The sequence below is a fragment of the Sipha flava genome, unplaced genomic scaffold (genome assembly GCF_003268045.1).
Source record: "Sipha flava isolate LNK unplaced genomic scaffold, YSA_version1 67_pilon_pilon, whole genome shotgun sequence".
Taxonomy (NCBI): domain Eukaryota; kingdom Metazoa; phylum Arthropoda; class Insecta; order Hemiptera; family Aphididae; genus Sipha; species Sipha flava.
The window spans coordinates 1634923-1648545 of record NW_020273607.1 but is presented as its reverse complement, the minus strand read 5'-3'; the positions used below and the strand labels follow the sequence as shown (position 1 = coordinate 1648545).

Sequence of the window (13623 nt, the reverse complement as noted above, 5' to 3'; positions counted from 1 at the left end):
GGATTAATGTTAACCTGTTAGACTCTGCCCATACTTCAACTAGATCGCCATTACTATCTGTTTCGTCGTAGCCCCAGTTGGTATGGTGGCTATTAAAATCTCCTATGATTATATGTATGTTTTGAGTGTCAAAATTAGCTGGTTTCTCGAATGCAAAAGTTGAATTAGGAGGTTTGTAGATAGAGGTCACAGTGCGTTTCCCAACTTCTATAGTGAGAATCTCGATGTCATCTATCTCTGTTATTTGACTTGACGTTACATCGATTGAGGTACGAACAAATATAGTACTTCCATACTTCCTGTGTGGGCGTATAGCAACGAGCTTCATCCCATTGATTCTTGGAATATTCATAACTTCACTTCTGGGTGTTTCCTACACACATAACACGTCACATGAGTTTTCTTTACATAAGTCAGTAAGCAGTTCTTCCTTATTTGAATTTATGCCCTCAATGTTACATGAGGCGATCGTCAGTGCTGGCCCTGAGAAGGGCCGTTTTGTATCTTGTTTTGTAGAGATCATATGCGCCTGGATTTGGAAAAATTAGTCGTTATAGAACGTTGCCTGGGGTACAGTACGTAGAGGTTTTTTCCTTGTACCTATTTACTTTGACTTAACCACCAGGTGGTTGATGCAATATCCTAATCTCCCGAAAAAAATTATATTGCACGTGTGCTTTCTTAGATATTTCTCAGGCGGTTGACCGTGTTTGGCATCAAGGTCTCTTATTTAAACTGAAATCCTCCTACCTACATCCTACTTCCTACTTTTCAAATCTTAACTCAGTGATTGCTCTTTATAATTTGCTATGGAACTGCCACGTTCGAAATAGCAAATATAAATGCTTGAGTTCCTTAAGGTGGTATATTATCTCCATTGCTATACAATATTTTTATTTCTGACCAACCCACATCACCAAACACCTCAGTCGCGGACTATGCGGATGATAAAGTGATTATATCGATTAATTATGACCCATCCTTGGCCTCCTTATATTTGCAAACCCATATAGGCCTCATGGAACGATGGTATACTAGATGGAAATTTAAAGTAAATCAAAAAAAATCAATACATACTACTTTTACTCTTAAACAAGCACCTTACCCAAATGTACTTCTTTATAGCATCTCTATCCCTTCATCACCCACAGTAAAATACCTTAGTCTAACACTTGACCAACGCTTAACCTGGGCTCAACATCTTCGTGAAAAAAGACTTCCCTTTATCAACCAACTACGTATGCTTAAGCATTTAATTGGTAACAAAGCCACCCCTATTAATATCAAACTCCTTATGTACAAAACCTTATTAAAACCCATATAAACATACGGATTGCAGCTATGGAGAACTGCTAAAAAATCTAATCTGAATAAGATACAAGTTTTCCAAAATATGACCTTAAAGAAATTAGTTAACGCTATTCCATACGTGTCAAACTGTACACTTCTTACATATTGTAACTTAAAAATTATTCATGATGAAGCTAAACTTTTTTATAAAAAATTTCATAACTGTCTATGTTCCCACTCAAATTCTCTCATCAAGAACTTATCATCCTCACAATCCCAGGTAGTCCCCCAAGGCGACTCTAACGCAAATGATGCAAAGATTTATTACTTAAAAAAAAAAAAAAATAAACGTAATTAAATCTGACAAGATTTAACCAAATTTGAAAGTGTTATCAGTGAGTAGCTACTTTCCCCAAATTATGTAATTCCATGTTATTGTTCCCCATAGCACATGTACTTATTATGATATAGATTGTATATTTTCTTCTAAAAAAAAATTTAAAAAAAATAAATATTTTATTTCACATAAAATAGTAATCGATAAGATAAGATCAGATAAGATGATAAAAGAAAATCTTCTTCGGAGCTATCGAGGGGATTATTTTTAAGCATCACATTTTCAATTGGAAAACAAATAAAATACAATGTATTATACGATCACATTTCCACATATATACGAGTATATAAATTGTATTAATTGTCGGGGGATTGGTATTCTTATTTGACGTATTGTATTGTTGAACGGACACGTACTTTCTCCTTCCGAGTTACAACGACACCAAAGGGTACGATTTTGATACAAAAAAATAAATGATAAAGTCAAAAATGTTCTTAGTCGGTGTGCGGACGGCAGTATTATCCGGAACGCTGAACGGAAGCGATCGAAGCCCGTGTAAACCGATTGCTAACCTATTGTTAGAAGTGTTCCGTCCGTTCCGTCCATTCGGCCGACGGAATCCAGCCCCGAAGAAAGACCACTGCGTCAACGACTTATCAGGCTTAAGTCCGATGATCCCATCGGAAAGTGTAGGTATACGTTGTATAGCACAGTATAGCACCGTTGAATGGATTTGAATCTCACCGACCGTTGGCTTGCTCGGAGTCACTGTGTAGTGGTACTAATGAATGACAGTTAAGTTTCGTATCATTCGCGTTGTACTCGTACGTACCTCTACCGGGTGGCGAAAACGATTTCTCATGGGTAATATCACGTGATGACAATTATCAATAGGTGTAGATGTGTTCGCAAAAACGTGGTAACCAAAAAAAAAAAATAAAAAAAACAATATCCTCCAGTCATCTACCATTTCCAAATCCCTATCCCCTCCCATATGTAAATCCTGAATGTGACGAAATCTATTGATCTTACGGTACTGTTGTTACCTGTGCTGAATGATGATTTAACGGCTCGGGCAAGCACAGTGTCAGCACAAACGGTGAATTCACTCTGTTCACGATGCCATCAAATGAAATCCTCACATTCTTCGGTCTTCTAATTTTGAAATAAGTGTGTACCGAACGGCCTGTAAACATTTAAGTTAACAAATTACTATGCATCTGAAAATCACAAGAATAAAACAGAAACGAGAAATATTTTAATTATTTGTTTGGCATAAAAATGACGGCTTGATGATTATAATTATTTTAATATAATGCGATTGAAAATTAAATTAAATTTATTATCAGAAATATGTAAAATAACTTACTCCTATTTGAAAATGTATTTACATATGTGGAACTTTTTTTTTTTAACGTAAATATTTCAAAAGTTTTTTGTTTCAATTTAGTAAAAATTAAGTGTTATATCTAATTTATGACATTTTTAATAAAGATAATGAGCGTCAAAAGTTTACACAATCATAAAGAAACACTAGAAGATTTCCGATAATGTGTTAATTGATTTAGTTGTCTTTACCTAAGGCCATTACTAAACGGTAAAAATTAAGGCAAACTTAAAAGCTTTTCAGAATTAATCAACGGATATTTTAAAACATGTTTCCTATAGATCAGTATTATTTCCTAATACTTAAAAATGAATACATACTTCTTATATTTTAAATGTAATGTAGTCTTGTATTGATAAATTCTCACTAAAATCCAAAAAAAAGATTTTCGGATGCACTATTTTTAATAAATCTACTAGTATATAAATTCAAATCATATTGAATTTATATTATCGTTTTTTGTCACTATTTTTGTAATAGTATAATTTTCAAATAATGAATATGGAAATGTTAGGGTGTGTAAGTATTTACTTTAAACTAAAAAAAAAAAAAAAATTGATTTAAAACTTAATATTATTTATTTTATAATACAAAAACTTGAAAAACATCAATAAGTAAATAATACCTTTATTCTTATAATACGTTTAATACGTTAACTACGTATAGTTTAAAGTTTTAAATATCTTTGTCATAATTTTATTTGTAAATTATAAATATTCATTGTTTTATTATCATTATATATTTATTGACACATCAATTACAATACGTTTTTTTATGTGCTTTCCTTAAATGAATTTATAAAATAATAATAAAGATAACCATTCAAAACTTTCAAATCACTTATTAAAACTCGAAAAATATACATACATTATACTACCATAGAGTACAAATTAAGATTTTTCATGATAAAAAGTAATATTATATTTTGATACATTATTAATTCGTATGTATTGGTGTGTGTTAGTACCATTTCATTACATTAATTTAATCTATACAAAATTGCATTTCAGCTAATTTGAATTACTTAGTTGTGTAATCTACTTCGATTGTTATGTTTAACTACCCAAGTTAAATATTTTTATAAGTTATGTTACTGCATTATAATATAACATAGTTTTATAATAGCTACCCATTATTTGTAAGATAATTACGAGGAGCATAAGAGTCATCAAGCGTGTTTTTTGGGAATTGTAATTTCTAATTATGTGAATACATAAATTATCTGATGTTAAATTGGTAATATTTTATGAATATTTATGCTTGACTCAAATTCCGGTACACAGATACTCAAACTAGTAATATATTATATATATTGAAATGTGCATAGTAATTTTGTATTACCAATCCCTTTTCGAGATTCTTATTAACAAATGGTGAATAATTTATATTGCTTTTGTAGATTTAAAACGACACAATTAATGTTTTTCACGTAAAAATACATTGAACGTTGAACGATATTATTCCATGGAATCGTTAATTTCACAGTATTTTATTAAAAATAATACCATGTTACAGGTGTATACGATTGTTATTCCATTACATGCTAATACCTAAGTCCGAGTAAATTGCGTGGCTTACATTTTTCCTATATATATATATCCATATACATACATATAAATTGGATCCCACGCGATGGAATAAAGAAAACCTAACAACGTCACGTAACATTTCATCGTGTTTTTACGTGGACTCGGAATAAACTTGTAACATAACACAATCAGGGACAGAATGGCAGGGCGGTGGTCGTATCCACCCAGGCCCTCCAGAAGAGTTATGCTTAAACCTCAAGTTGTATGGCAAACAAACTAATACCTACCATGGCCTTCAGGGCCCCAGTTCGATGTTCATACGAGTATATAAGTTAAAGATTTGCGTCGCATGGACTGTACTTCCGTTACCGAACGATAAGTGGCCACTGCGAATTTATTATGAGGATTCCGTGTTTAAATGAAATGCACACCGAAACGATGTCACAATACCGTGGTCGACGTTTTGCAGATAAATTCTCTAGCGTCACCAATTTGATACAGTACAGATCGTCTGTTTTAAATTTTAACAACGATACGCAAATCACGATTTGAATCCACGATGTTCATTTTCGTCATAAAATCTCCGCACTGCATAAGCAGCATGGAAAACCAGAGATCATCCTTTTGGACATGAAATATTCGTCATAACTGTAATCAAACCTAAACCCTAATGACGTATAACGGTTAAGCGAATAAGAGGTGTAACGTTAATTTGAACGATGTTTTGCTTATTATAAATATATTATGTACATATACGAGTTACTTGAACAGAGTCCGTGGAAACGTTTATACAATTACTTTAACAACGTGTACATTAATGTAGGTACGTTAATGATAAAATACCAACTGTATATTGTATAATACTTTATTATTAGTTTATAATTATATAAGTTTAATTTCATATCGATTATCTGATACTTTTATTTCCTTTCGAGTGAGAATAGTATACAATATTGATTCGTAATATCATGTCACCAGATCCAAAATGATTTGCGTCGTCCAAAGTAAGAATACTAGCTTATAAAATATAATATGATGTGTGTAAAATGCATGGACAAAAATCAACAATAAGGTTGTAATAACTTTACTTACTTCAGTACCAAATTATTATTAATAGGACATATTTTATAACTCACGCATATATGTATTTATACTTATAAACAAATGTACTTAAAAATGACGATTTTTAATTTAGTTTTAGTCGTGGTTTTTATAATTTTTGAGTAAAAAAACACGATTTATTTCAATATAATAATAATAAAAATATTTTTATTCTGTGTAAAATTTAGTTATTACAACGCAGTTAAAATTGAAAAAGAAATAAAAACCCGTATTAGCTAAGTATATATTTTTGAAAATAAATAATTAGTTATTTTTATGTTCCTATAAAATAGTCAGAAACTGTTTTCGGTCTCTAATTAATTGTAAATTTAAAATTATAAAAATATTTCTAAACATTCAACATGCAAGTGATATAACACAAAAAAAATGAATTTTGGTTTGTTTTTGTCATCTGTCAACAAATATTTACCGATTTCGTGCCACGAAACACATAAAAAAATATTTGGAATAACATGTCTTAAAAATTCAGCAACGTCAAAGTATGTAAAATCATGTTATAACATTGTTTACATTTTGTATTCACTTCGAAATGAAATATATATATGATTATATTCTTAGAAAAAAAGTATTTTATCCGTAGAAAAATAAATATGAAAACGTTACAGTGTTTCTTTTTTACCCAATTCGAAGTTGAGATTTATTTAAAACTCATATTGTGGTTGTATACCTATATTACATATATTATATTAATATATATACCTACACATATTATATAGGTATATATATATACCTATATTAATACCTATAAGTTATTTTATTAAAGATTCAATATACTCTCGATTATCTGTGTGTTATTGTGATTATCCGTAGTCTTCCACGGAATCATCTACATACATTTATGCAAGCCTGGGCATTAACGAGTTAATAAGTTAAAAGTTAAGTTAATTTACCTTTTAACTTAACTTATTTCATAACTGGAAAATTAACTTAACTTATTTTCTTACAGATTAATTTAAAATGAATGCATTATTTTTTCATCTATCCCAATTAGGTTCATTTTGATTTTCAAGACCAGAAAAATATTTTTGTCAAATACCGCGTATATTGTTATCGTTTATTCGATAACAAATTAATGAAATTTAGAAAAATATCAAAAATAAAATCTAAGGGTTCCGAAGAATTTTGTATTTTTATTTTTAGATAAGAACATTATATTGTTCATGGTATTAACTAATAAGTTTAATTAACCAAATAGGTCTAGGGAAAAGTTATCGACCATCTATAGATTATTACCTAAGTAAGAATAGCCATTCCGTCCATGAATTACATTGTCATGAAAAGTGGATATATATATATTACAAAAATAGGTCCATATTATTATTGGTTAATGAATAAAATTATTATTAGAATTATTCCATATTCGTTGATAATTTTCATTTTGTGTACCCCTACAACTTAGTACCTAGGACTAGCACTGCCTATACACAATACTGATCAGTGATAACTCTACTTATAATATATATCGTTTTCTAAGTGTATGTTTAGTTGTTAGTGTGTTATGTTTATGTCTGTGTAATAGTGCATAACTTTTAAGTGTTGATTGCAACATAATAGAAGTCATACAATTGAACAGGGACAATAAATATCCAAGTAAGTTCTATTAATCTCAGAAATTATTTTACTATGATGAAATAGTAAATAAATTAATTTAGGTAATATATTGTTATATTATTAATAGCTGACCAAAATGTTGAGATGACTTTCTTATTGAGATTTAACAGATATCTTGATTAACCCTATCCATTGTACTGTGTTATTTGTTTTTATTTTATTTAAGCCAATAAATATTATAAATTTATTTTAATGTTTTGTATCTACTGTATCATCTATATAATTTTTTAGTAACATTTTCAGCAGCAGTAATTCTTTTTAGTTTTCATACCATTATTGAACATTAAAAATAATACTTTTTTAATTATATTTTTCAGATGTGATTTAAATTTGATTGAAAAATGAATAATATACCATATACTTTACCGTAAATCTGACATTTGAGTGCATTAAAACAATTCCAATGAAGAACTGTGTATTTTTCTAGTCTGATTAGGATTAAATAAAAAATATTCTAAAACGAGATTTTTTATGCATTTTCATAATCTTTTTAAATCTTTTTAATTAAATAAATATAATTAAGATCTACTTTAAATGTATATATATATCGCTAATATCAAAGCTTAATGTATTTTTTTTTATTAACTTAACTTATCAATTGAAGTTAAGTTAAGTTAACAAAATGTTTTAAATCAATTTTTAACTTAATTGAAAATTATCTCAATTAACTTAACTTAACTGAGTTAAAAATTGCAATTAACTTGCCCTGGCTTGCATTTATGTAAACAAAAATAAAACTTTGTATCTTTACAATGTACATTTTGCATCATAATTGGGTTAATTTGCTTTATATAGACGAAGAAGAAGTCTTTGCTTTTGACTTGGCCAATTTTGAAAAATCTATAACTGGAGGAGAAATTTTTGACAAAGATAACATTGATAAGACAATAAATGGTAACACCAATGATCCAGGCTTGAGGGTAAACGGACAGTTTGTACTGTCTATTGTTTGAGATGCATATCGCGGACACTTTGTACGGTGAAAATAAATTGGTACAAGTCGATCGTGGACACTGTACGGTGATAATAAATTGGTAAAATTCGATTGCGGACGTTTTGTACGGTATAAATAAACCGGGAAATATATCTTAATGGATAAGATAAAATTAAATTGCTCAAAACTTTAGATTGCGAATCATGATCGAGATCAGTATGAGACATGCGTTTGGTGTCACCGTATCAGAAGTATTACATAACCTATTCACTCTAAGATAATAAAAGATCAATAAAAACCAAACAACTAAACTAAACCCAAAAATTTTTAAAAATAGGTATGAATATACAATTTTAAGAAAAAACAAATCTAATATACGTTGGAAATGTTCAAAAGTAATTTATACGGGGAAAGTTACTACAAACGGTTAGTTATAAGTTATAAATCGTATGGAGACAAATACAAAATTTAGTATTATCTAAAATCTTTGAAATTGGATAAATGTGCTAGTAATTTAAACAAAAATATAAGAAAAAAATTGAAATACATAAAACACAATTCACGAAGCCTGTGTACAACACGAAAATAAAATAATAACAAATACACAATTACTTGATATAATTTGCCATACTTTTAATTTTTAAATGTATATATTATTATAATTTATGACTTATAATTGACAGTAAATGTTTTAAAAATTCACGAAGCCTGTACATAAACCGAATTTATTACAAATTATGTCTAATAATTCATGTCTCAACATTTTATTTTTACCCGAAATAGACAATAATACACGCTGTCCGCCATGTAAATTTTATTACTATCTGAAATAGCACAAACTGTCCGCCATATAAATTTAATTACTTTCTGAAATAGTACAAATTGTCCGCAGTTTTCATTTTTTCTGGGTGACTGTACAAAGTGTCCTACAATCAGGCTTGAGCGTCTTATCGATGAACAAATAGTAAGTGGAGCATAAGGTATAGTTTCGGAGAGTGAAGAAGATAACGATGAAAAACAATGTGCAGTGAAGCAAGTGAGCCATGAAGTAGCCCTAAAACATATTGACGGGCTCATTTAATATCTGGAAGAGAAAGACGATACAAACCTGTGTGATAAAAAATTTCGTTCGAAAGTTAAAAATTAGTGTTTTTAAACAAAAAAAAAAAAAACAACCAATTGTTACTGTTTTATTTACATATGCATGTAATAATATTATGTAATATAATATAATATGTAATTACAATATTTTCGTTTAAATTTGAATTTTGCGGATTATCCGCGGAATTCACTTATCCGTGGATGCCAAACCACCTTATTCCGCTGATAATAGAGTGTACACTGTACTTCTAAAGGTACCAATACGCTATAGAGTAACTCTAGGTAGATCTCTGTTAATGTCGGCAGGATACACAATACCTTAAGCACACTAGTGATTGGTTATTTAGTCAAAAGCTAGACCAACTAGAGTTAACGACAAGAGTTTTATTTTTATGGTTTAAGGTTAAATTGTTTCCAAAACATTCTGATATTTTCATCAAATAAGTTGTCTTTATCTGTGCTTGAATATATACAAGTATCATAATATAAACATGGAATTGTTTATTATTATCACAACGATAAGTGGTCGGTTTGAATTGTAAAAAATAAAACAACAAATGTTACTGATCAATTTTTATATTATAAAATCTTTACACAAAGCGACAAATATAAAAAAATAAATATCTATTATTATTATATAATCATAAATATGTATTATTCGTTATTTATTTTGAACTTACGTTCTACCGAAACTATACTGAGAAGAGCGTAGGTATAAGTAACGAGAAAAAACTTTTCATCGGTTAATATTATATACAATATATTGAAACCACACACACACAAAAGTACGCGCATGCGTGAGAAAGACATTTATATTATATTCACACACATAAATTTGTTTGAGCATATATGTATAAATAAATATTAATGTAAGCGAAAAATATCGTTGACACGAGTGAACGCACACTTGTTGCCCTGTCACGCGAAACGCGTTAAACTGAAAGATGAAACAAATAATTCAAACGGGAGACGAAAAGCAGCGAGGGATAGTGTCCCCGCAGATACCGTTACAGCGCGTACTCTATTTACGGTTAAACAGACAAAAAACTAGGTCGATGTACTCTAACATATTTATACGACACGATCAAATTTCGTCGATGAACTTATCGAGTACATACAACGCAAGAGTGAATTTGGACAATTGTAATTTGGCGAACGACGTACTGTTATACTAGATAAATATCACTCTTCGAATTGTTTATTATAATAATTGTTTCAGATCTGCAAAATGTATGGCTGACGTGCTTGTATTTTTCTCTTAGAAATAATATTTAACTGGACTGAGATATGCCATCGATTTTGTCAAATATTCACGCTATGGACAAATTAAAATATAATTAATTAGTAAATATTTAAACGTCCTAAGGATTATGGGGTATCGTTTATTTTACTGGAAAATGTTTCGCCCAAATAAGTTCGACGTATACCACCAGCAAGTTCTGTTAAGTTAATCGAATTAAACTATTTAAATTCAACATTGAGGAGGTATAATTTGACGCTTTTGATTCTAAAACCTTGCTCATAAAACAACACTCAAATAATTGTAAGTAATACTGTTACGACCATCTTTAACCACGGTCAACGAGTAAATTTTAATATTTTTCGATTACTGATAATTTAAAATATTCTATAACATTTTTTAAAGTCTCAATTTTTTCATAGTAGTTAAAAAAAATGAAATTAAAATATTTATTCATGCAAAATTCAATACATACGAAAATCATAGACATCGAGAAAAAGTTTTTACATTGTGTTGAAAAAAACACTAAGATCATGCATCATAGAATTAAAGCTATGGTATTGTAAATATTTGAATATCTCTAAGTTTAAATTGTTCGCTTTGATTTTATATTTTTATTGCGCATATAATAAATTACCCGTCTGTAAACAATTATTTTTTCATATGATAATTTTCAGATTTTAATTGAAGCGAAGAATATTATGATTTTATAATGATGTTTGTATTTTATTATTTTAACACTTTTTCGCATAGAAATACTGGTCCAAAAGTTTTTTCTAGGAAATGTTTAGATTTTAAATTGGCATGCAGTGATACTTTAATAGGTTATTTTTTAAAAATCTTAATAGCTTTTCTAGGCGTTAAGAAAAAACTGTCCTGAAACGGTAAAAATACGCTGTAAATGAGACTTTTACTTTTCAAATTTTAGTTATTTAGTCATAATTCCAAAAGTAATGTAGCTAGAAACTTGATACTTTTACCCTGTAGCAAAAATATTTTTTTTTCGTATTTGATAAAATTGTCTAATGACGATTTCGATTTAAATATAGAACTTTAAAAATACCTAATTTTTTGAAAGTCTTTATGAGGCATTCAGTATAATGGTTTAAGTTTAGGAATTTCAAAATCTGGTAACCCTACCAATTACTATTATCCAGTTCGAGGACCGAAAAAACGAAGGACAAACTTCCACCACCATTATTTAAATAATAAATTTATATATTTATACAATATAAACTCTATTTTTCTATACATAATAAGTAATGAGTATTTAAATGTAAATTAACATGAACACATTTGTGGGTGCTAATTTAAAAAATAGGGGTGCTAAGCACACTCAAGCCCCCCCCCTTTGAACCTATGTTGATAATTCTATAAAAGATTTTATAAAATTCTACCTTTTAAGTGAAAACCGTTTTATATAATAGAACAATATTACCAAGAACTCCAGTTGGTCGTTATATTATATAATAATTCATGGTGGGCCTATAAGCTTCGGGGAAGGAAAAATGAAATATATTTAAGACATAGTAATGCTGATTAAGGATAGAAATTCAGGAATAATTTACTAGAATAACTCTTTAAGTATCAAAAAAATAACATTTTAAGTTCCAAAAACCTAAAAATAAAAAAATCCTGGAAGAAATATAAATGTTATAAATCTAAAAATTAAAGTATTCTTTGTATTTGTACACATATAAATGTTCATATACTAATGCAAATATAATTTAAATAAACGGAAAAATAAATTCCTCAATTAATTTGTATTTCGAAATTAATAATCATAAAGAAATAATTATTGAAATTATATAAGTAAGCTAAACCGATTATTTAAACAATTATGAACTTGAACAATTATGATTAATTATATTTAGCGAATAATATTGTCATAACTTTTTCACTGAGCATCTTTTTTTATAGTATTCGTGAAGTTCTATTAGAAATTTAGAGTAATTATTTGTATGGAAATTGTTTCATACATATAAATTGAGAATATAATGAAAGTTTTTATAAGTTTATTATTTTTGATATTTAATAAACAGTTATCTTTTAATCATTTTTATCTATATTATATAGTATCCCAAAATGTTACATAGAAGTGTTGATATAAATATAAATGCATGACTATTATTAAGATAATCAAGGCTGGCCATTAACGAGTTTAAAGTTAAAATTAAGTTAAAACATAAAGCTAATTAACTCATTACTTTTTTTACAAATTAACGTTTAACTTAATGTTATTTTTTTTTAAGATTAACATGTTAACTTTAAGTTAATTATATTTAAAAGTATCTAAATTAAGTTAATTTTAGTGTAAAGAATAATGCAAATTATTAAATGAGGTTTTTAGTATATTTATAATTTACTATTTTAATATGAATTTTCTATAGACGAAAATAATATTAAAAATAACTTTAATAGTCATTATATTGGCTATATTTTATCATTATATTTTTATACCATTGTCATTGTATAAACACTATGAGCCGATAGAAATCCTAAGAATATTCTGTGAAAATAGTAAATACCATGAGAGCAAGTGTCGATGGGGGATTAATCACAAAACAACTGTTGTATAATTTCCAATTTAATTTCATTATTAAATTTGTAAATTGATTGAGTATGAGTTCAGGACTAAGATTCATTTTAGACAAATAGGTTTTTTGATAGCTAGTTAATACTTTTATGTATTATTTTAAATTTTCCCAGTAATTTCTTGAGCGTAAAAAAACTAATATTATGTGTGCTATTTTTTATTTTTGCACGTTAGAAAATTTTAACTTTTAACTAAGTTAAGTTACTTTTTTTAAAGTTAACTTTTAACTTAATGAGTTAACGAATAAATAAAAGTAACTTTTAAATTAACTTAATTTATTATTTTAAAATAACTTAATTTAACGAGTTAAAAAAAAAATCGTTAATTTGCCCATTATTGATAATAGTCATACATATTCATAATAGTATGCAATTATTTTAGATTTTTTTAGAATTAGAAACTTCTTTTAATTTCTTTACGTTTTTAATTTTATTTCAATAAAAAACGTCAAGTTATAAAATAAGAAATTCAGAATT

At 28.0% G+C, this 13623-nt stretch overlaps 1 protein-coding gene across 1 annotated transcript in view; it reads right to left on the bottom strand.

The window, feature by feature from the left end:
- The window catches only part of LOC112691823 (head-specific guanylate cyclase), a 421762-nt gene that overhangs the window by 150353 nt on the left and 257786 nt on the right, over positions 1 to 13623 (bottom strand). The window contains exon 8 of the mRNA XM_025566227.1: positions 2674 to 2813. Coding sequence (XP_025422012.1) covers positions 2674 to 2813 — 140 coding nt within the window. The remainder of the gene's footprint in view (positions 1 to 2673; positions 2814 to 13623) is intronic.